Source organism: Aspergillus tanneri, assembly GCF_003426965.1.
Source record: "Aspergillus tanneri strain NIH1004 chromosome Unknown AapTan_6_pilon_pilon_pilon, whole genome shotgun sequence".
Classification (NCBI taxonomy): Eukaryota; Fungi; Ascomycota; class Eurotiomycetes; order Eurotiales; family Aspergillaceae; genus Aspergillus; species Aspergillus tanneri.
In genome coordinates this window covers 3,553,574-3,577,550 of record NW_022984633.1, presented here as the reverse complement: position 1 = coordinate 3,577,550, position 23,977 = coordinate 3,553,574, and the positions used below count along the sequence as shown (strand labels likewise).

General features: G+C 43.0%; 7 protein-coding genes across 7 annotated transcripts; 4 read left to right on the top strand and 3 right to left on the bottom strand.

Moving 5' to 3' along the window:
* Positions 1–204: 204 nt before the first annotated feature.
* On the top strand, positions 205–675 carry ATNIH1004_009196 (tautomerase family protein; the record flags this gene model as incomplete). The annotated part of the gene is made up of 1 exon (XM_033573794.1): positions 205–675. One exon carries the CDS (start codon positions 205–207, stop codon positions 673–675), a length of 471 nt encoding a protein of 156 aa, XP_033424346.1.
* A 342-nt stretch (positions 676–1,017) lies between these two features.
* Positions 1,018–2,388, bottom strand: ATNIH1004_009195 (uncharacterized protein; the record flags this gene model as incomplete). Its single annotated transcript, XM_033573793.1, has 6 exons — positions 1,018–1,570; positions 1,618–1,672; positions 1,734–1,870; positions 1,916–2,087; positions 2,146–2,188; positions 2,251–2,388. 6 exons carry the CDS (start codon positions 2,386–2,388, stop codon positions 1,018–1,020), a joined length of 1,098 nt encoding a protein of 365 aa, XP_033424345.1.
* A 2,059-nt stretch (positions 2,389–4,447) lies between these two features.
* ATNIH1004_009194 (uncharacterized protein) lies at positions 4,448–5,877 on the top strand (the record flags this gene model as incomplete). Its single annotated transcript, XM_033573792.1, has 5 exons — positions 4,448–4,615; positions 4,670–4,796; positions 4,854–4,977; positions 5,040–5,506; positions 5,564–5,877. The coding sequence occupies 5 exons, from the start codon at positions 4,448–4,450 to the stop codon at positions 5,875–5,877; spliced, it is 1,200 nt and encodes a 399-aa protein (XP_033424344.1).
* A 325-nt stretch (positions 5,878–6,202) lies between these two features.
* ATNIH1004_009193 (uncharacterized protein) lies at positions 6,203–6,544 on the bottom strand (the record flags this gene model as incomplete). Its single annotated transcript, XM_033573791.1, has 2 exons — positions 6,203–6,418; positions 6,473–6,544. 2 exons carry the CDS (start codon positions 6,542–6,544, stop codon positions 6,203–6,205), a joined length of 288 nt encoding a protein of 95 aa, XP_033424343.1.
* A 1,616-nt stretch (positions 6,545–8,160) lies between these two features.
* On the bottom strand, positions 8,161–8,879 carry ATNIH1004_009192 (uncharacterized protein; the record flags this gene model as incomplete). Its single annotated transcript, XM_033573790.1, has 4 exons — positions 8,161–8,284; positions 8,334–8,402; positions 8,459–8,721; positions 8,808–8,879. 4 exons carry the CDS (start codon positions 8,877–8,879, stop codon positions 8,161–8,163), a joined length of 528 nt encoding a protein of 175 aa, XP_033424342.1.
* A 5,005-nt stretch (positions 8,880–13,884) lies between these two features.
* On the top strand, positions 13,885–14,192 carry ATNIH1004_009191 (uncharacterized protein; the record flags this gene model as incomplete). Its single annotated transcript, XM_033573789.1, has 2 exons — positions 13,885–14,051; positions 14,117–14,192. The coding sequence occupies 2 exons, from the start codon at positions 13,885–13,887 to the stop codon at positions 14,190–14,192; spliced, it is 243 nt and encodes an 80-aa protein (XP_033424341.1).
* Positions 14,193–18,211: 4,019 nt separating this feature from the next.
* ATNIH1004_009190 (uncharacterized protein) lies at positions 18,212–18,939 on the top strand (the record flags this gene model as incomplete). The annotated part of the gene is made up of 2 exons (XM_033573788.1): positions 18,212–18,324; positions 18,375–18,939. The coding sequence occupies 2 exons, from the start codon at positions 18,212–18,214 to the stop codon at positions 18,937–18,939; spliced, it is 678 nt and encodes a 225-aa protein (XP_033424340.1).
* Positions 18,940–23,977: the final 5,038 nt, after the last annotated feature.

Genomic DNA, 23,977 nt, shown 5'->3' with positions numbered 1-23,977 from the left:
GCGCCACCTACCTGATTCAGCGTATTCTGATCAGTAATCACAATTATGACTTTGATTATTCTACCGTCAAGATGAGTCAGAGGCTGGATACGTGGTTTATATATTTATTAGTTCCCTACTTGTCTTTAAAATCTTTGTCTCCCCCTTCATTGAATGGGAGAATTAGCACCCTCATAACTAAGCTTTTATACATATATTCATACAATGCCCCTCTGGCAAATCTACCACCCACCCGGCTCCTTCGAGGACGATTCCTCAAGGGCAGCATTCGCCGAAGACATCACGAAGATATACACTAGCCATGGTCTACCAGCCTTCTACGTCGTCATCAATTTCATCAAACTCGACCATCAGGATATTTTCGTTGGCGGCAAGCAAAAAACGAAAACAGAGAAACTCTTCATCCGCCTTGTTATCACACATATTGCTGTGAAATTACCGGATGAGGATGCCGCCTTTCTTCAGATGACGTCCAGAATTGACCAGGCTCTCAAGCCTCACATCATCGACAAGGGATGGGACTTTGAGTACCATGTTGATGAGACCGATCGGCGATTGTGGAAGATTAATGGTATCATTCCTCCGCCGTTTAGGAGTGAGGAGGAAAAGATTTGGAGTAGAGAGAATAGGCCTGTTCCTTATGAGGGAGGGTATGCATCACAAGAACCGATGTAATGTTGTGTAGTTAGAGTGTGACCATGAAGCCGGATAGTAATTCAGCTATGCATGTGAACAAGAGCTGTTCGACGAGTAAAATTGGCTATAGCTATCAAGCAATAACATGGTATATTTACCCATGTAAGGAGCTCATTTCAGGTTGACATATAAATACTGGCTTGCGTTTATCATGCTATAATGTATGCACAGATGACTGGAGACATACATCCCCAGGAATATGTCCTGTACGTACTGCCTAGTCTAAAATATATGAAATAATATATTAACAGTACCGTAACCATTACTCACCAAGAATCGTATACCCAAAGACCTGTCAAACGGCAAACTATCCCCCTCAAACTATCTTCTCCCCACTTGTTCGTCAGAGTCCTCATGAGCAAGCGTCACATCCGTAGTAACCATAATACCCTCCCTCTTATTCACATCCATATGGTCTCTCTCCACTCCGGAACCTACAATGCGTTCCTGACTTTCCGCAGACGATTCCCTCTTCTTCCTACCCATCGAAAGCGACATTTCATACGGATGTCCATCCTTAGCCGTCCCCATAGAATTAAACATCCCACTCCGCCTCCTTGGCGTATTACTAGCCCCATACTTATACCCATACCCATGTGACGCATACGAGCCGAACCAGCCAAACTTGGCAAAAAGAGGCTTTATACCCGGTGCGCAGACAATAAAGACCGACACCAGTGCCTCGCGGGATGCCCAGCCCAATGCAGTCGATAAGGTATTAATGTCCTTGACGGAGTAGTAGGCGCGGAGAAAGGCGGCGACCATGACGAATACGCCGGAGGAGAAGAGTGCGCAGAGGAAAATCTTCTGCGAAGTGGGGATCCGGGCTGCCAGGACGAGAGGGATGGGAACGCTCATTATACCAAGGTCGGTCCTGTAGTATGTAAGGATGGGATTTAGTGAGTGTTAAATGGGACATACACGATGCTGAGGGTTTCGATGACAATGTAATTTAATGGACGGATGGTGCAGTTGTCTGTATATATCTGTTAGTTGATGGGTTGGGATGAGCTTAAAGTTAGGTCTGGTGGATCTACCTCCGGCGTAGGGCTTCACCTGCCAGCTCCGGTGGACGGGGTAGCATATGAACAGGTGGAAAAATAGCGAGGTGAGAAAGGTGCAGACACAGGCTACCCCTACTATCTGGGCCAGACGGTGTTGCCACAGTCCCATTCTAGTCGATGTAAGTATTTGAATAGAGTCAGGGAAAGAAACTTACGTTAGTCGACTGTAGAGGAACATGAGGACACCCTTGAATGACCATACCATGAATATGTATGATAACCAAGCAATGAATGCAAATATTGAGCCTTTCCTCAACTTTGCTGCCATATCATCAGGCACCTCCATTGCAGTCTTTTCTGTTAGACCGATGTTTGAGCCATAGACATCTAGGCGCAGTTAGTTTTACAATTCAAGTATGCCACTGTACAGTCTGAATAGACATACCAGTGCAGTAATATAAGAAGATTGTGTGGAAAGTCCAGAAGACCTGCACCTGAAGTTAGCGCCCAGAATGCCTATAAAAAAGAGAGAGCCTATCTAGAGGAATACCGTGGCAAAACCTAGACATAGATCATCCCAGTAAAAACTTCTTTTCCCAACATTCCATCGCGCATAAAAGCGAACAGCTATAACCACCAAGCCGATGGCCCATTCAGCAAAGAGCTCTGCAGAACCATTGTAGCCCATTCTGAATGAGGCGGCTCATCAAGATGTAGAACTTTTGCCAGGCACGAAGGTTACTATCGGGCAATATATATTAAACTGAAAAACAAGGACTACAACGGAACAGTCCACGTCTCTGGCAACTGTAAAAAGGAGTAAAGATAGTCTGGGCAGAAGAGAAAAAGAAAAGACAAGAAAAGAAAAAAAAAACCTCCCGATCAACACTAAAGCAATCCCTGGTTTTCATTCCGGAAACGCTAATGCAGCCTACATCGCAGATCAATCCTATTTCAGAGTTTGGTATCCTGTCCCCTGCCAAACCCTGAGGGTGGCAGACGCCAAGCTAATATTTGGTTCTAGGGATCGAAGCAGGACCACAGAATGATCTGATTATGATATTCAGTTGAGACCAGAGTATCTCCGTAAACATCCGGGGCCTTTAGGGGTGACAACACGATACCTCCACTAGTGGGTATAGACACTCCGGTACGCTTAGACCCATGTATACGACTACCGAGTATAGAGGCAGACCGAGGTAGAACTCTTTGAACTGGCCATCGGAACAGTCAGTACTTAATGCTAAAAAGGCTATTTCCGATCCGCATAAATTTATTACACACTGCAATGCACTGTTGATCTTTTTTAAGTTAGAAACTGTTTTCGTTTGTCATGCACACTAAAGTTACTTCCAATCAGAATTACGGGGTAAACAGAAGATCGATACGGAGGAAGATCAGCAAATATTACTTACTCTATAAGAAAAAAAAATTAGATTTTTGAGCATCCACAGGATACGAGCTCAGATCGTCTGTAGAAACGGCCCCAGTGGAACACAGAGTTCACAGGCCCTTACTACGGAAACAAGCACGAGCGATTCCAACAAGATCCCGAGAGTGGCGGCGGAAAGGCTTTCCTGCCGGGTTTGGCGCCTTGGCGGGCCCACTCCAGCCTAACTATGCCACATACTAAATCCTGGTTCTGAATGGACCGTCAATCGGTGGGTTCGTCCGTCAAATTTGCTCCATTTCAGGGATAGCTCGTTGAAGTTAGGTCAGGGTCCGATAAAGCCCTTTAGGGATTGGATCTGTGTTATTTTTCTGCCTAGTAAGAATGCAGAAGGGGCCACTTCGTGTTGATATTCTTAAACACACAGGCGGGATAGTAGAGGTAACAGGTGAGGATCGGTAAAGCTAATGAACTATTGTGTGTCCTGGATCGCACTATTTTACGGCGTAGAGGTTCTACTGGGTCCTCAACACTATGTCCCAAGGTCCGACACTAAATGCTACTAGTATACCCTATCTGTGGCCACTAAGACTTAGTAGCATCCACAGTCAACCCATAATCATAAGACCGGTGGGTACTATCCCGCCTGTTTCGTGCCATTCTAAATGCCACTTAAGGAAAGTTGCTCGGCGTCCAGAAGAGAGGTACCCTACCGTGGGAGCCTGCCAGGCTGTGTCAGTCTATCTTGGCATACATATTTGCGTCTTAAAAGTTGCATCTGATACTCCGGTGTAGTCTAGGATGCCGTCAAATCTTTTAACAGCATTATCATGTCAGCATGCCAGCCTTGACATAGCATACTTCGTACTATTATTGTGTTTTAGTGGTGGGTCCACGGGGCACATCCTTCCGAGCAAACCCTGACTCACTCTATCTAGCCTACTTGTTTTATGTACTCTCTGTATGTACATTCTTAACAGGACATAACTACCGTGAATCCCATACTGGGAGCTATTCGCGGCATATATAAAATTTATGGAAATACCGTTAATCCACGTACTTCCCACTCCAGTACTAACCAAGTACCTACCTAAGAACCTCATTGCTCTCCCCTTTCTAACCAATGCAGTGGGTCCAGTTAACTCTAGTGAGGGGTATCATGCATTAGGTCCGTTTTGGAAATGAAAGAAATGGCTATATGACCCAAATTGAGAAAATATTCGATAGAGGGCTAGAGACCCCCAGATGGGGGCAGAATTCCTAAACATGCCTTATAATAGAGATCCCGATATGTGTCTCACATATTTGTGCCTCGCATCCATATGATCTTCTAAACACTCACCCTCAGCGAGAGATAATGACTTTTGTGGAGATTACCGATCTCATTGCAGAGGTTCAGTCCTCATTAGAAGCATTTCAATCTAATGGACAGGAGGAGTTACGTCTCCAAGCGCACGAAAAAGTGTTGCGACTCGCAAGGGCATTGGAAAAGCCTCGAGATGCCATTTTGAAGCTTGGATTTTCGGTGAGCTTCTCAGGTTTATACCTATTGATTATAAAAAATTCTAATTATACGTAGCCCACAGTGCTCATGGCCGTCAAGGTCGCCCATGACATGAATATCTTCCCGGTGCTTGCGAATGCCACGACTCCGGTGTCGGTAGAAGAGTTGGCTGCCTCTAAACCGGCGGATCCGTTACTAGTTGGTGAGCTCCTACTATCCCTTTCAGGGCTCCGTCTAACGTTGATTATCTTGATGATAGAACGGATGATGCGTCTTCTCGTGTCCCATGGCTTTGCTGAAGAGCCGGAACCCTGCAAGTACTTACCAACCCCGCTATCCAAGGAGATGACCCAACGAACCTCCATCGGGGTCATAGAATCACTGTATGATCCTGAATATTACACCCAACCTCTTGGCATGCAAAACTCATACACCAACCGAACAGATTCCTTGAATTCCTCCCCTCAATCCAAAAAACACCGGAATATCTCCAAGCAACCGGATACAAGAACCCGGAAGACCCGCTCTATGCACCGCTACAATACACAAACAACATAAAAGAAGATGGATTCAGTTGGCTATGCAAGGACCCCGCCGCTCTATCCCGATTTAATAGTTTCATGGAAGGGCAACGCGCGAACCGTGCTTTCTGGGGTGACTGGTTCCCGGTTCGGGAGCAGATCCTCAATGATCCCGGTGTGAATACCAAGCGGCCTCTCCTTGTGGATATCGGGGGTGGTCGTGGCCATGATCTGATTGCGTTTAAGGAGCGGTTCCCTGATGCACAGGGGAAGTTGATTCTTGAAGATTTACCCTCTGTGATAGATGAGGTCAAAGGGGCAAGTGATTTGGAAAGTGCGGGGATTGAGACGGTTGGATACGATTTCTTTCAGGATGTACAACCGGTCAAAGGTATTGTCTAAAATTCCCTCTACTGGAATGATGATATACAAACTGACGATACGATAGGGGCACGTGTGTATTATTTCAAATATGTCTTGCATGATTGGTCAGATGAGAAAGCGTACATTATCTTCGACCATCTAAAGCAGGCGATGGAACGTGGATACTCCAAGGTCCTGATTGAGGAGTACATTCTCCCGGATAGCAACGCACGCGCTGTAAACGGCATGACCGACATGGCAGTCATGGTTTTCTGTTCGGGGCTGGAACGCACTCGCCAACGATGGCTGAATCTGCTACAATCCGCTGGGCTGCGGGTGAATAAATTCTGGACCCGTGGGGGAGATGCGCTGGGAATTATTGAGGCCGAGCTTCCTTAGGAGATGAATGGTACTTCATATTGATAGGCTAACAGAATATGAGGCTTATTCCTCATGAGCGGTTGTTATATTAGACGTCATGTGAGCACAATAATAAAAACCTGCAGGGACCTTTTGCCCTGGCTCTATATAAATAAAAACCACCGTAGATAGATGAGAAGCCTGCACATAGGAACTAACCATAGTATATATATACCAAGCCTCGGTTATCCAAGAAGTTGGAACAATCATTTATTGTTATTTAACAGGTTTATCGAATCAAAACTTGATATAGGTCTAGAGAAAAACATCAAGTTGGGTGGATATATGAATTCCATTGTGATTGCTAGCTCATGCAAGGAAGCGAACAACGACTCATTGAAAGAACCTGTTGGTCACGGAGCGCCTCCACTAATGTCGTGCTGTCGCTGTAATCAACATGTGTAACCTGGACGACTTCAGGGAGCTTGTAAGTACTAGTGGATCGTGCAATGGCAGTCACAATATGCTTTCCGGCCTTAAGTAGCTGCTCTGTCACATGCTTGCCTATTTGGCCGCTGGCCTTTCATGCAGTTAGGGGTAAGCTTCTATCTTATAGAATGGAATGTCAACATACCCCGACAACTGCTACCTTCTCAATACAGTTGGAGAATCCCGTGGGTTGATCTTTGGCGTACTTCTTGGTCATGGTCCTGTGTGCGACGAGGAGACTGGCTGACGATATAGCCTTTCTTTATTGATTTGAGCTGCAATATTCTTGACAATAGATGGTACTTATATTGAGGTATAGTATGCCAGCACATATAGCTGAACCCCTTTTCAGGTCGGTATCCAGTAATACACAAATGGGGTGGATATATCGGCCTTAACCTCTATTCCCATTCACCAAGGAGTTAACGGTCTTACCTGATTCGGAATGGGGGCGAGGTGTCCAACCCAGCAACAACTTCTGGGCTCTACGGATAAAGTATAGGTAGCCTTAAATGACGTTGTCCTATAATATCCTTACAACGAGTGCCATATTGTAATAAAATTCCTGACGAATCTTCCTGGTTGGCAATTTAACCTAAAGTACTAATCCACATTATCTCTAGAGCAAACTACAGATTCACGGAGGCACAATAGATATATAAAAAAAGAAAATGAAGCCTACATTGTCTTCTTACCATATTCCAGATCCCACGAAAATCTGCCAGGATTATTAGCGCTATTCACTAACAGAGGCATCCAATTTATCTTATACTGTTCTGTAATAGACTGCGTGTAGTGAATATTGCCAGCCTATTAATACCATGAACAATATGACAGCAGGCCAGGTCCTCATCGATACTGCTGACTTTAATCCTCAATCGAACCTCTTGACTTCTGCCATATTTTCTCTTAATACAGATATCTTCAAACCATGGACTCTTTTCTGGTACAAGAAGCCTCTGAGCAGCTGAGCGAAGAGAATGTTTTCGCCTTCGTCCAAATCTAATTGATATCTCTGTTTAGCAATAATCTACATATCTTTCTTTCCTTCAAATTCCCTCCTCCTTTGCCGTTGTTGTTCTGCTTCTTCTTCACTGTCTTCTTCTTCTCCTTATTCCTTTTACATAGGGTTAATACTATCGTAGTATATCATTTACAGCTATTTCTCATCAGGAGCAGTAGGGTTTCTCTGAGAACCTTAATTTGTAGCCTTCCAATTTCGGCGCTTTGGTTGCATGTGGGCCGGCGTCATGATGTTGAGCACCGTTCGCATAGGCCAGTGGTCTCAGTCACGTTGTATCTCATTGGCTCGCTGCGTGTATTCTAATCGATGGAATAAACTGCTTGATATAAAAGTTAGATCAATCATAGAGGACTGGTCCGTTTTTTCCCAGGTCACCGGCCCCTCCTCGGTGGCCTGCACCAGGTTGTATTTATCTATATTCTCAAGAATCTCTGCCTCCGTGTCAATTTCGTGCCGGGACCTCCCCACGCAGGATAAATGCGCGTTAAGTTCCCCCAGGACTACCTGCTCGGCTCTTGATCATACCGGTAAAGATTCTGCAGCTGCTGGCGTAGTCTCTCTACCGTACCACTCCGTGGCTCGTTATATATATGTGTATATGCATATTACGCCTTTCCTCCCCTGTTTGTTACGTCATTCCTAATAGTTGACAGTCCTTGAAGACCGTCCTCACTGTCCAGCTCGCAGGGTTAATCTCTTTGGATATAAACATGCACACCCGGGCGCGCCCTTCCTCCTCCTAGTCCCTTGCTCTGGGGGTAGATGAGTTGTTGTGTTACTTTTGCTGGTTGATGTGTTGTTTCGGTTATTTAATTCGTCCATGGCTCTTTGATAGTGATAACGTCTGCCTCTAGGACTTCCTGTCCTGTAGAAAAGTCAACATAACCTCCTCCCGGGATTTTCGCGCGTTGTTCCTGCAGGATTTCGAGCTTACTCATTATTGGTAAGATCCATGTTGGTGTCAATTAACTCTGTGGCTGACCTCTCTGTTTCCACATCCTCGTTCTCCTCGAGGTGTGGCGTACTGGCCGGCGGTGCTGGCAATAGGCGCCTTGCGTAGGACCGTGTTAGCAGAGCCGAGTGTGTCTTTTTAGATTATTACAAAACCTGTGGGCATATCTTCTATGCGCCTTCTCTTCTAAGGGCGTATTAGTCGGCCAGGATCTGTTATAATTGGGACAGGATCCCCGAGCCGCTGCGAGCGGGTTGACCGGGTCGTCTGCGTGGTCGTAATCGCCCGGATGGCCCGTTCGATCTGCTGCATCTCGGGCCGGCTGTTGTCTCGCGTCGAAGAGACGGGTTTCGTTAGCCTCCCTCGAGGCCGTTTTGGTGACTCCTTTGTGAATCTGCTTGGTGTTGTTCTCCAGCCTCTATGTGGGGTCCCTCACCTCGTTAAGACCAGTGTGTCAGTGCCCTTGAGGGAAATTTCTTGTTCGTTTCGGATAAATCCCAGCACTAAATTGTCCCTTAGCTGCGGGTTCCTTTCAATATGTTCAAGCACCTGTTCAGCTGGCATCCCAACGTCCATGGTCGTATACTGAACACTTGGTTTTCTTGGGACGCCGTCGGGAGGCTCCCGCCCTTCCGTACGAGGAGGAATTATCGTATCCCTTACCATTAATACTGATAGACCAAGTCAAATGGACATCGATCGATAGCTACTGGAGATATGAGTAACCGGTCAAATTCTGAGCCGAATCCGGCTTATTTTGGTGACAGAATTTCAAAATATGATTGGCGCAGAAAGAGATTCCAGGCTCAGGTTTTAACTCCAAGCCTACCTAAAAAGCGAAGTGGTCAAAGCCACTAATCTAGAGGTAATTGACAAAGTTATTTACTCAAAATCCTATTATATACTTTTTACATTAATATAGAATCCCACAAAGTCGAAGATCCCTGAGTCGATGTCTCAAATTTGGATGACCAGATTGTACTAAGGGAAGCAGAGTTGAGAAGGGCATATTAGTAATACGACCTTGGAAATAGTTGTAATTTATTGCTAACAATAATCTCTTAGTGGCGGGGGGTCTCTCGCTAGATAAAGATTGGGCAGCAGTTTATAGCATCACAATCCCTAACTCAAAAATTTCTGGGGTCCTTATTAAAAGCTCCAGTCAAGGTGGAGTTATCAGAGTCATTGGCAAGTAACCGAGGTACACAAAAACAGACAGTCTGTCAGGAGAAAACGTGAAATCCTAAGTCAATGTTAAGATCTACTAGGACTCTCATTTTATAGATGACAATGTATTATATAGCGGAATCTTTAGCTACAGGTTTCGGCAGCTAGGTCCGTGGTAAAAGGTATCTAGAGTAATCTTAGATAGACTATTTACCCTAGACTATTTATGAAGAAGTAAATTATGCTAGCTGAGAATTACTGCGATATTACAAGAGAAGCACAGTAAATACTAGTAGAAATAGGATGGCCTGAATTTGTGGATAATGTCTCAGTTTCGTCTGAGGTAGTACACATAACACGTTAGCACTACAAACCCAACCTCGGCCAGAGTCATTAAGTAATTAACCTGGCGGTCACAAATTGCACTTGAGCTCCAGTAGCTGCAGGTGTGATGGTATAGGATGAAGAAACTGAATAAGACCAGCAGTGTCCTATCGAACGTTTTATTAGCAAGAATACAGTAAAATGTATGATAATGAGCTAATCCCTACTTAAAAATATTCTGTGAGATTGGGGCGATGATGTACTGAACAACAGGATTTTGAGGATGTTGACTGATAATGGATGGACGGTTGGATGAGGCTTGTAACAGGGATTGGTCTGGTCCCTTGGCGAGTGTAGATTGAGCCATTCTGAGGACTGTAAGTTGTAAATAGAAATCGTAGGAGATGTTGCAGCAAGAAACTTTAATGGGAAGATAGAAAGAAGGCTGGAGATCAAGGTGAGGCGAGAGTCCCACTTTAAATAGGGCTAAATACCTCTAGAGCTATGGTAAGGAAGAATTCCAATCTAAGATTTATATTACATAAACTACTCCATTCTTAATGCATCCACTTTCGTGGATCATTTGCTTTCCAGTTACGTTAAGAGCCGAATCTGCGCTTGCCTAATAATGTTACTCTGTAATTTGACGTGTGATGGCCCACTGGCTCATGATAGTCCCCTCCACTGAGGCATTTTTACTTATATACTATCTGGGCTTTTGGCTCTATGGACCCTTGATACTTGGTAGTAGAATGGAACCTGTCCCTGTCTGTTATGTCCAGGGATCCTTAGCCGAACCAATCTAAAATCCGAATCAGAACCGCTAAACTAACCTGACTTTTGCTTGACACCAATGTCGAACTAGAGTAGTTTACCACTATTGCTAACATGTCAGGAATCATATTAGGCACGGATTATGAAAGGTTCGGTTGTGCTGGGGTATTTATAATCATAGCTGACATGATAGACAATAAGCTAAGGGATATTTTCCTTTAGTGTCCTCTCTTGAGAGGATATAAAGGCTTGATCTTCTTCCCATTCTGTCAGCCTTATCTATTAATTCCAATAATCACTTGGCTGTACTTCTCTCTTTCGTTTCTATTGTTCTATGAAATTCTCCACCTCTCTGTGCTTCCTGCTTGCTAGCAGCACACTTCCATGCCTTCAACAGCAATAGAGCCAACCTGGGTCTGGAATCGCGCACTCTAAAAGAGAATAACCATGTGCCAGGGGCGAGCAATTTCTGCGACCTGCAAGAAGATCGGCAGAATTATCCTAACTATCGGCACAAGCGCCGCCATGTGAGTAACTTCTCCTGTACACTAAATTGCAAAACTGCCGCAAGAGTCTTATACTCTCCGAACCCTAATGCCAAGATGAGCTAAACTACATTAGGATATTCCTGATTCTGGATCCGGTATTTATTGTACTGACTGTCATACTTCTAGCTGTTTTATATTACTTGTACCGGATATACAGCGCTAATTTTTTACCCCGCCATGTATTCCTTTTACCCTGCCGGGAGATCCTCCCGGATCCTGTCGATCACAATTGCACAATGGCACCCAATCTAGCACAGTCAACCCTGGAATTTATCCAGGATATGCTAATAAGCAATAAGCTTACAGATCCACAGATTGCTGAAGCTGCTGGCTGCTTTCTAAGTACTATTAGTAGGCATCGCTTAAACATGCGCTTGTTTAGATGTATCAAGGCGCCTTTAAATAGAGGCGGAAGACCGCGACGTCTCATGCCACTTATAATTTAAGGTCTTTGTGATCACCTTCTTGAAAAACCTTATCTATATCTTAACAAAATGGCAATATTTCTATGGGATAAGTTCCAGGAACAAGTCATAACCTACATTATTAGCCGTGCCCTTAAATATAATAGTTAGTCGAAAAAGACAGCCAAGCAAAAAGTAAAAAAGAGGAATACAGATTTGCGTTGAAAACCTTGGGGGAAGGGTACGTTGTGAGGTGCTAGGATAGTGGTGACTAGATAGTATATTGAAAACTATCGTGCGATCTAGTATCGCATGGTGAGTATGTTCTTCTATCTGTGAGGGTGAGCGTTGACAAACGCTTCCTCATGTCTACGTGTCCCTTAGCCCCTGAATGTGATATATCAGATCGCTGCTGGACTAGGATATACTAAGGTGCCTTAGGCATCCAGATTTCCAACAGATTAGACTTAAAATACAGCTAAAGTGTTTAATTATCCACCGAGTCGTAAGCTTATTAAATGTCCTAAATTTGTTAACCTGTCTACTCTCACGTCAACCTCCTCCATGTCTCGAATAATAGTCTCTATATATTCGCCTACACCGCTAAGATGTATAATACGTGCGATGGCACGATAGACACCGAGAACTTAGAAGCCGAAAATAAGGAGGATCAATAGTACGGCTCGGGCTAAGAGTTAGCGTGCAAGTAACTGGAAATAATAGATTATGTCAGGGGCTGAACCCGTAGAACCTATAGGATAGGTTATGTATAAAAAGGAATCGTTGAAGAAGGGGAAAAAAAAAAAAAGGAAAAGGAAAATGAGCGGTAAACGAACAAGGTGAGTCACGTGGCATGGATCGAGGGCCAATGGGCTGATGGGCCAAAGGGGCCAACAGGGCCAAAAGGGCCAGTAGGGACAATAGGGACAACAGGGACAATAGGGACAACAGGGACATTGGCCCGAGAGGTCAAACGGGCTCCAGCCCTTTACAGCAGTCTTATTTATAGATATAATATAAAACTAATAAATACAAAATGCCCCTCTTGGATATTGTGGGCTGTACGGCAACCAATCGCACCTTTTATATTGGATTTGGCTTTATGCATAATAAGGAGGAGACCTTTACCTTTATTCTTTGCAGCTTAAAGGAGGTTTTGGCTGGCTGTGGGACTAGTTATCCCAAAACAATCCTTACTAATAAGGACCAGGCCCTTATAAATATAATTCAAGATACCTTTCCTTTTACAGACCACCTTCTCTGTGTGTGGCACATCCAGAAGAATATTATAAAGGAGGCTTGGCCTATCCTGCGTACAGAGGTGGTCTGTACAGAATATAATAACTTTTAATCTGCAGCTAGGGATCCCGAATTCAACGATAAGATCAAGACAAAATGGGAGCAAATGTTTAAGTTATTTATAAAGGTTGTCAACGCAAATACTAGAGAAGAAAAGGATTATCAGTGGGCTAATTTCTGCGCGGAATATAATAATGTAATCTCCTTAGTCCGAAAAGGGTAAGACTAGGTTACAGGGTACACCCAATTGCCACGCCACTGCAAAAAGGTCAACTAGACTTGGTAATACCAAGTCTGGCTCCCAATTCACTTATCTACTGTCTCCGCGGTCACACTAAATTAGCTGTGATTACAATAATAATATCTGGCAACCAGTTCTACGCTATATTAAAAATAAATAGCTTTCGGAGGAAACTGCAAAAACATTTATATATTACTACACTAATACATACTATTACTTCAGTTAGAGAACTACTTCCCGGAATAAATTAGCATATTAAATTATTAAAAATACACTCTATATATCCCGAGAGGACCTCTTGAATTCGGCTTAGAATTATTAACAAAGTTATTGTCCACTCAACTCGGCAGGCATAGGAAGAAATTAAAGATAACTGTGTTAAAAAACCACTCTTACTTTTAATACCTTTATTCCAGTACACCTTAAATAAAGTATCACGGTACGCACTATTTAAGGTTAAGGAGATATGTGATCGCTATCTTCTATCTGGCACTAAAGGGAAAACACCTATTCCAGGGGAATGCACAGGTCTTACTACACGACAATGGGGTTCCCATGTATTTATACAATTAAGAAATCCTATAATGGTAAAATGCCTATTAGTCTCCATAAATTCCACCAACAGTAGCATCTCTATCCTTAGAGAGAACTTCCACTAATTGACCCACGGGAGTTGGTGCTGGAGCCACACGTCGTGAGACAACGGGGCCGGCCAGTGGGAGTAATTAATCGGCCATAAGCTAGTAAGCCAACAAGCCAGCCAGAAGCCGAAGATATCTCAACACAGCGGGACCTCTCTGCCTTTGAAATTGTTTAAGCCAAAGATGAGCCAGTACGTGGCCCTGAACGTGGCTGTGGACGTGGCCGTCGCCATGAATATAGAGGCCAGCGTGGAGGCCGTCGGCAGGGACGTCTGGAAGGTCCGCAGAAGGGCCGGGTTTGTGGTGGACGTGGACATGGATTGGCTGTGGTTGAATCTACCCATACAAATGTCAGTGAACAGAAAGATACTGGGAAGATATAAGGGATAATATAGAATAAGGTGGGAATATGCAGGAAGGTCTCCGACAAGCCGGCGAAGCAACGTGGCCGGCCGGCGGCCTGGCTAGGGATAACTGAGGTTGAATTCTGAATGGCGGTCTCTATTGGTCAGTAAATAGTGAAGTTAGAGTAGCTTAGATGTAGTGTTTTAAAATGGTATGTTGAATACTTATTTTATAAGGAAACCAAATAGCTTGTAAAGCGCTGAAGGCTGGAACCCCTATTTGCACTAGTGGATCACGTGGGGGTGTCGGTCTATCTTATGAGGGTGTCGATGTAGATATAGGGGGGTGTCGATTAAGCAACGCCCTTTTTTAATAGCAACCTTAATTTTGCTCCTTTGATCTGAACTCCAACAAGGGAAATTATCAAAGTAGGATAAAGCAACTGTGAGATTAAAGCTATCTAAACATTCTATTCTGGACATAGATAACTGTAGATATAATGTGACCGGACACCGAGCTGCGCGGTCCCCGCCAAACTCCGCACCCATACAAAGCAGCCTTTTAAATTGACCAATATCTCAACGAAATAAAGCAATTTTATTATATAATTAAGACAGCATTATTTACTAGGGCAATTAAGTCTATTATATCCCTGTTTGTTGCAATTACTGCAGGTTGGTGGCCTTTGTGGTGCTTTTAACTGCTGCCTTTGCATTTCCTCCTGCTCCCGAGCTTTTTGCTGCCCTTTTTCCCCTGTTAGGCTTCCTCCACTTTATATAAATATTCGCGGTGCTGCTCGAATTTTATTTTAATAATTATTACCTTCCTGGAGCTGACATATTTTATATTTTGCTAGGAGAGTATTTTGCATTGTAATCTCTGCACTTTTAATAATCTTATCCATGGCATGCTGCATAACAGTTGGAGATATAAATAACTTGTTTCGAAGTCGCTGAATCTGTTTCTTTTGCTGCTCTAGTTAATATAGATTTGCAGGAGTTTTTCCAGTTCTAAAAAACTTATTGCTATGTGCTGTGGACGGTAGAGATAGTGTTTTAAACTAAATATCAAGCTTTAAAAAAACAATCTCCGGGTTTAGTAGCACAAGACCAGTTACTTCAAAGCCACTTTAAATATTTAATAATAATAAAGCTTCGAGATAAACAGAAGGATAGATTGCTAAAAAGTCTTGCTTTTTAATAGAGTAGATTCCTTTTCGCATTATATCCGCAATCTTTTGGCCGTAGAGATATTTAAGTGGCGAGAAGCAGCTCACATCTAGTAGCTGTAAATGATGTGAAGAATAAAAAGGTAAATAAAAAAAAATAATTCTCCTATTTATACAGAATTTGTTAAACTCTGCAGTGGTGTGGCTGCTGTGCCTATTTAAAATTAATAAACAGTATCTCCCAACTGTACATGGTGCTGTATAAATATTAAAGCAATTTTGTAGCTAATCCAAGCCTATATTATTATTTGTCCATCTATTATTACTCACAGAGATGTGATAGTCCTTTGGTATATTATTATACTACTAAGATTAATAATTCTCGCCAGTAAGAATAATCTGCGGTGGTAGTACCCATCCAGATATATTAATTATAATAATAGCAGTAACCCACTCCCTATTTCCAGGCTAAACTGCTTTGGCTTTGCTTTATCTTGTCTCTAAACCATAGACTACTTTTGCAGTTGATATAACACCTATTTAAAACCCTGTTTTATCTATATTATAAATATCTTCAGTACAGATCTCATATTTTTGTATGGTATCCCGGAACCGCTGGAACCACTCCTAGATAAGCTCTGGACTTTCACACTTTGCCCGTTAATAATTATACCGTCTGGTGTATTTTAAGCGGATTTCTGGGTGGTATTTAACAAATCTTAATACCCAGCGCTCTCTAATAGCTGGAGCAGATGGAATTCGCACAGAGAAAAGTAGCTAAGCTAGGTAGCGTACTTTTAATATCCCGGGGGACAGGCCGCGACGATCCATATTAATAATCCATGAAATAAGAGTTAACTCCTCTGTGTTTGATAATTTTCGACTATTTGCAACTAATTCCTTGCAGCAGTATCCATTAGACGCGTTATTAAGGTTCTTGGAGGGATTAAATACCTTAGCTGCAGCAGTTTTAGATGCAAAAAGGCCTCGCTTATAAGCATCTATAGCTAATTGTAAACGGCCTTCTTTCGAATTATCAGCCATGGCTCTGTGGTTGTAATAATGATAATAATAATTTAAAAGCTTCGCGGTAAGCGCCCAGTTTGGTGGGGACCGCGCAGCTCAGTGTCCGGTCACGTTATGTCATCCCGGATGACTAAGACGTATAGTGCCTGACGAATATGGCCACAACACGTAGACACTCCGAAGACATGATCCCACATCATACGATCCCACATCGTATGATATGGCATCCCCAGGCAGTGCACTGGAACACCTTGGTAGATACTAGGTTAAATAGCGGTCTGCTACTGAAGGTAGCAGACCACACAGAGGGAGGGACCTCAAGCAGATAGCTTAGGCAATACATTCCTTCAGAAGACTCAATAGAACTCCCTCAGTCCTCCCCCCGGGCCGCCATCAGGGCGGCCCCTGGGGCCCCCTTCCCATATTCGACGGTCCCTACGGCTCATAGTGTCGTACTACCTCGTCCAGTCCCCTACCTCACCGGCCGTGTGATGAGCGATATTGCATATATATAAAAAGAATAAAAAATGCATCCCTGGATACAACGTGTTCAAATGTGGCCTGGGAAGCGCCGCAGATTTGTAACCTTTTTGTGTGGTTTGTTCCAGATCATAGTGCTTGACAAGGGTATTAAGGAGGGTTGCTGCCGTCTTGCTTTGTTGATGTTGTGAAAACCTCGATACGGTCCACAGTGCACAGGGGAAATAGGGAATAGAGCAGAAGCTATACCAGCTACACGCACGTAGCCTACTAAGGAGCGTATATATTCAACTAGATATATATCCAACGTCTCATCTAGATACCACACTGTTCCCTTATCTTAACTGGGATAGAGGATTCGGGGGTTGACACCGTTGTGCGTAGCCAAGGCGCTAGGAAGGAATCGGTCCGAATACCACTTCTTCAACAGTTGATGCATTAAAAAGAAAGGTTGCGAGAAGTTCAAGACCTCCTCCAAAGACGACTGATGTCGATGTTGATGCTGGTGTTGACGCAAAGGCATCATGGACGATACTGTAGTGTAAGATAGACTTGACAGAGACTCCACTAAATTTCGTACAATTCTGAATGTCACGTGCTCAAAGAGCTTACTAATATATTGTCGCGTTTGCTGTCGCCCAGAACAGAACACTCTGGATAGAGGCTCAAATTGATAGGGCGACTTCTAAAAGATTCCCAGTGACAATAAGGGTATATCCTCGTCAATACTAATATATCTAGTCACCATAGATAAAAGATCGGAAAACTTCTTCAGTTCATTGATTATAGCGAGGCAAAATGGGAGAGGAGCGTCTTGGCTATTTGTCGTTGGTGTTTTTGGCTGCTTCTCAGAATTTTCATGGACGTGGTGCCGATCCAGGAATAGCTAATAAACTTGAGAAACTGAGACAATTAATAGTGGTAATGAAGTTAGCGGACCCTTGGACCAAACACTAACTTCGGAGCCCTAAACCCAGTCTGGAGAAATATTCACCTTAGCGTGACAGGCGATAATCTTGAACCATTGACCATTGGCCTCGTATGAGTAATACATGTATTAACTAGCTTAGTTGTTCGATAGTACGGATTAGCGAATCCAAAGACTGTGAAACATGCCATTGCAAGAATCAACCAATGGGTACAAGACACGGTGGAGAGAGCTGAATGAGCTTTTATTACATACTGTAGCAACTTACAGTATAAGTTGTCTATCAGTTAGAATAGCTGCCAGTTTCCCACTGTCATCTTCTATCACTATATGTACCTTTTATAATGAACTTCGACATTCTTCCCAACTGGATTAGAATGTATGTTTCTCAGGTATTATGAATAAACCTATTTACTGACACAGAATAAAGTATCCTTATAATAATAAGTGCGGTCTCATTTCTGCCTCAGTTGCTTCGAATATGGCGCAGGAAAGAGTTTAAGGGCCTCTCGCTTGCATATGTCCTTTGCAACTTATTGAGTGCCACGGAACAATTTACCCTAATGTTCTTTGATCTTGTTAATAATAACAAGCGATCTAATGAATTTTCAAAAACTGCTGGGGATTGGATTAATCTCGCCCAGTTGGCGGCTGTTTTTGTCCCCTGTCTTCTCTTGTATGGTCAAAACAACTTTCAGTTTTTAGGCAAAAGTTAACATGCCATAGATTTTTTAAGGGTCTCTACTATCCGTCCGACCGTCACAGTTGCACACTAAAGATCTTTATGGCAATGATCTACCTTAGTTTCATGCTTATTTCTATTATCCCCCTCTTTATTGATGTTGTTGATCATGATATCTTCGGACCCTGGGACAGTCATGACCGGGCTTTTGGACTTGGTTTATTTTATGGATTCCACTTGTTTTATGTCCACCCGATTATAACTCTCGTGGGAATATATTCCTTTTTTCCCCAGGCTCACGAACTTGACTCTCGGACCAGGCTGCACGCTCTTAGCAAGACAGGCCTGGCTATACAGGCCATTACCTTTACCATTGTTGCTATTTCATGGACTGTTAGGGTTAAACTATACGATGATGTCCTCACGAAGCTTCCTTTGTGGAGCACCTTCATGGACTGGTATAGATATATGTGGTGGGCGGCGGTGGATAACATGGTATTTGCTACTATCCAGGCTGGCTTGTTTTTCAAGGCACGTCATAAGGCACGGCAGTTGGAAGGCGAGACGGAACCCTTACTCAGAGACCAGGTTGAGGACACGGAGACATAAGATGAGAGCGCGTAAAGTAAAAGCAGAAATATCAAGCAGTATCTTTATATATTTAAGATATCTGCTAGACATGCTGATTATTCATGTTCTACAATGCAAAATTCTAGAGCATTAGATGCAGGTATTACTAGCTTTGGCCGACCCCCATTGTCCGCTGGGTCTGTAACCTCCGTGCGCATATTCGCTGGCAGCTTAACTGTTGTGTAGGCATGTTCGTCTCGACTTTCATAATCCTACCAGTCGACAGTGCCACCCTTGAACCTATAACGGAATGTATCTCCAACCTTCCAAGATTCTAAATCCTCCAGGATGTCCCACGAGCAGGTCCAATATTCTCCAGGCTTCAAGCTAACAAAGTGTTCGTCTTGAGTCATATTTACTATGATATTGGGACTATCAAGCCATATACCAGCGCATCTAACCTCCCAAAGCTCCCAGTGGTCATTTTCAAGGCGATAGGACTGGAGCTGTTCCCAGAGGATCTGATCACGGTATATAATTGACCGGTCGGTGTGATTCCCATGGTACCAAACATGGATAGATGCTAAAGCCTCTTGTCCAGGGGTAATAGTACTTGGCCCGGTTAGCTCCACGCTTAGAACTGGTGCACCAGGTCTATATTAGAGAGGTTTGTATTAGGATATACAACTGTTTTAGGAGAAATTTTGGAAGGTGGGGAGCTTACACGAGTGAAGACGGAGAAACTGGTGGAGTAGAAATTCGGCGTGTAAAAACAGGAGACTTAATCTGCTCATAGGTAAATGTAACACTTACACCCCCTGGTAAGATTAAATCCGACCGCTGCAGATTAGGTGGTATCTTGGACCCAAGATGGTCGTTTGGAGTTCCCCAATCCCATAGGGGTATTTTGGCTCCAGACCAAAGAAACTCGTACTTTCCACCAGGTACCAACTGCTGCCTATACCGGTCGGGAAGACTCGCGCAAAACGAGATGGATCCGCCAGGCTTTAGCTTTATAACATCAAATGGATACCTTACATAGACCTTGCCTTGCTGCACTCCGGTATCTTCAATTGAACATGGCACGGATACCTTTTCTAGGGCACCAGACGAAGTGTATCGCAGCAGCAAAAACCCCTTTTAATAGTAGCTGTCATCAAGTGGGGACTATTTAAGCACAAAGGACCTCAAGTCATTATCCTCCGCTTGTCGATGGAGGGTACACGACACGAGCGGCGTGAGTTCTAGTTTAAGTTCGAGATGTGGTGCTTCGGAGCTGGGAGTTGGATAGTAAGTATTTAGTTATGCTCGCGTATTTTACACGCAGGGGTAAGAAAGGAAATGAATCTATTACGTACTTCCTATCTTTGTCTGAGAATTTGATATGGGGCGCAAGTTTTTGGTCCATTTTCCGATCTTTTCTGCGATGGAGTAAGGAGGCTCAGGCTGGGACTGATATAAGGGGGTATAAGGTTTATCAAGTACATGCTTAGGAGATAGGCAAAATACAGATGGTGTATGTTCAGGGCCGAAGTCGCCAGGGGTGGGGGTATATAGTAGAGTTTGAGTCTATAAATCAGGCGGGTTAATTTAAGAGCTATTATTATTGTTGTAAAAACGGAACGCTATCCCCCAAAGGCAATTAATGCCACAGAGGAGTCTAGTATATAAGATATTGGATGTTAGCTAGCACCACGTGGTGTTTACCAAGGAGTCAAGGAGAGGGGAAGCTGCAGCTAACAGGCCGAGTAAAATAATAAGCAGGGTCATGGATATTGGACCACTAAAACGGGTATTGCAGAGCACTATCCGTATCAAGTAATCTGGGACAAGGCTCCAAATTGCCACTTTGATCGGGACAGATTCTGTAGGAGACAAAGAGAGGTCATGTTAACAGAATGCCAGATCCTCGAGGCGCCTACTTCTGGGGGTTTGGCTAGTTTGCATCAAAGAAGCTTCTAGATACCATGGTTTGCCAATACAAGCACTATACACAACTATCATAATTTACTGTTATCTAACAGTTTTGTACAATACATGTCATACTTCCGGAAAATAGCTTTTCCCTAATATTCCTAATATAGTTTAGTCCGCCTTGGCATTAGGGTTTGAAATACAATCCGAGAGTATAAGATGCTTGCGGCGGTTTTGCTATTTAGTGTACTGCTTAGGTGACAGTATATTTAAGGGCCGAAAAGCACTGTATACTGCCAAAGGGAGTGGACTGTATGTCTTGGAGTGTAAACTTAAGCGAGCAGACGAAACTTGAATTTATCACCGGATATCCAATTTGTGGTTGTGGTTGTGTTGCCGAGCGGAAGCTAAACACGGCCCGATGGCGATTCCACCCGTCGGGGATCCCAAAAATACCCCAAAGACGCCTGAAAATTTTGTAAGGAATAATAACAAACTGACGCTGGTACCAGCCTAAAGGGTTAGGACAAGGAGAACACACACACAAAACACAGTGATCCCACCTCTGGATTTTAATATGCTAGATAACACCAGTAACTAGATCACTAACTAGATAGATAGTCTGGGTGCTAATTATTAACCTAAAGAAAACTATTACTCACCAAAACATTACTATTAAATCAACCAGAGCAGAAATACAAGAGATTAAAACAGGACAGCAAGACCTGCAGAATAAAAATGCAAAGCTACAGGAAGAAATACAAACCCTTTAATCCCAAATCAAAGTACAGACCCTATCTACCCCTAAGTTATAGGCCGCAGTTGCAGCCGGCCTCTCCTAACAGTGCGCTTGTCTAGGACCCTTTTTACCTTATAATAATCTGTCTGTTTAGGGAAACGTTCATCGGACACAGGTGGTAGTTTTGGCAGGGTTCTCCTAAATAGATGGCCAGTTTTCGCGGGCTTAAGTTTTGTAACTAAAACTACCGGATAAATCTTCTATTTTAAAGGTAACTTTAATCGATAGGATAAACATCCAATGGCCTTTTTAATCTTATAGGGCTCCGAGTATCTCTGCAACAATTTCCCTAGCCGCTTTAATATAGGGATAGAATATTTTTTTTATAGCCGGAGTAATACCTTATCGCCAGGCTTGAAGACAGGAGGGTTTTTATAATTTCGGTTATAAAATTCCTTTATTCTTAACAAGGCGAAAGCTAGAGCTTCTTTAGTATTAATTCGATATAAGAACTCCTGCGTGATCTTTCTAAGATACTCCTTTAGAATGCTCTATAGTTAACGCAACTCCAAGCCGAACATTAATCGATGCGGGGAGGCGTTGGTGAAGGTGTTCAGAGAGGTATTTATAATTAATATAAATAAAGGTATAAAGTCTTTCCAATCTATATTTAGGTTCTTTATTAATTAATGTCGAAACATAATCTTAAGTGTTTAGATAAGCCTTTTAGTTTGTCCATCTGTTTGGGGATAGTATATAATAAAATAAAACTACTTAGCTCCCATAGCCACGAATATACCCTTCCAGAAGGAGCTTATAAATCTAGAATCACGGTCGGTAATTATGCGCTTTGGAAAGCCCCAGTTATATCCCCGGAGGTAGTTAACTAAAGCTATTCCCCACTTACGAGCTGACCAAGTGGATTTCCCGGGAATTAAACTAATATACTTTGTAAACTTGTCGACAATAACAAGCAACTGATTGTTCGATAACGAAGATAAAGATAGATTAACAATAAAGTCCATAGTTATGGTGTGGAATAGCCCTGCAGGCGTGTGAATTGGCTATAAAGCCCTATAAGAATAGTGACACTTAGGTTTATTTAGCTGGCATAAGCAGTGGTTGATATACCTCTTTAAAAGAGATCTGCCTTGGTAAATGGCGAAACCATTTAGGCGGGGAAGGTATTTATCAAGGCCCTAATAATTTTCCTGATTATGGATTATTTCGAAAACATCCTTAACTAAGGGCCGAGAGAAAGCCAAGGCCAAGGCCTTAGCTAGGCAAATAACAAATAGTATTACTGTTTTCTTAGACACTTTAGGGCAATATAACTAACTAGGAGCGGCGGCAGTAGCCCTGTACTAGAGTCTTTTAATTATAGGATCGCGACAGATTTGCATCGGCTTAATAAAATACTGGTTAGTAACGTATTCGGTAAGCGAACCGGCCATGTAAGCGAGTCGGCCACCTCTCCCGATTTCAACGCGTCACATTATTTGAAGCAATTCAACCACCCACCATGCCACCAAAAACGCATACAAAATTAAATGATTCAATGGAGAAAGAGAAAAGGATCCAACTTGCAATAGAAGCTCTGAAAAATAAGCAGATCGACAATATTCGCCAAGCGGCTCGCCATTATAATATAGCATGTTTAACTCTGCAGGATCGACTACGCGGTATATCCACACGCCTCAAAACACGCGCCAACTCCCATAAACTAACTGAATATAAAGAGGAATCGCTTGTACAATAGATATTATTATTAGACCAACGTGGCGCTGCTCCCCGACCATCACATGTGCAAGAAATGGCTAATATTCTTCTTGCGAAGCGTGGTACTACACCTACTCCAACTGTTAGCAATAAATGGGTATACAACTTTATCAAACGGCGTGATGAGCTTAAGTCAAGATATTCTCGACAGTACAATTATAAACGTGCCAAATATGAGGATCCTAAGCTTCTTAGAGAGTGGTTTAATCGCGTACAAATCACTATAATACAGCATGGGATTGCACAAGAAGATATCTACAATTTTGATGAAACTGGTTTTGCAATGGGCCTAATATCTACTGCTAAAGTAGTTACAAGAGCTGATATGTATGGAAAGCCACTTCTTATATAGCTAGGCAATCGAGAATGGGTTACCTCTATTAAGTGTGTTAACTCTACCGGATGGGCACTCCCACCTTGTATTATTTTTAAGGGAAAACGGTATATGGAGTGTTGGTTTAAAGACTTACTACCTGGATAGAGAATTAAACTTAGTGAAAATAGATAGACTACAGATAAGATTGGACTACGCTGGCTTGAAAAGCTTTTTATTCCAGCAATATCTAATCGTACAACTAGACGGTATTGCCTGCTTGTTCTTAATAGCCATGGTAGTTATTTTACGCCTCGGTTTAACTAGATATG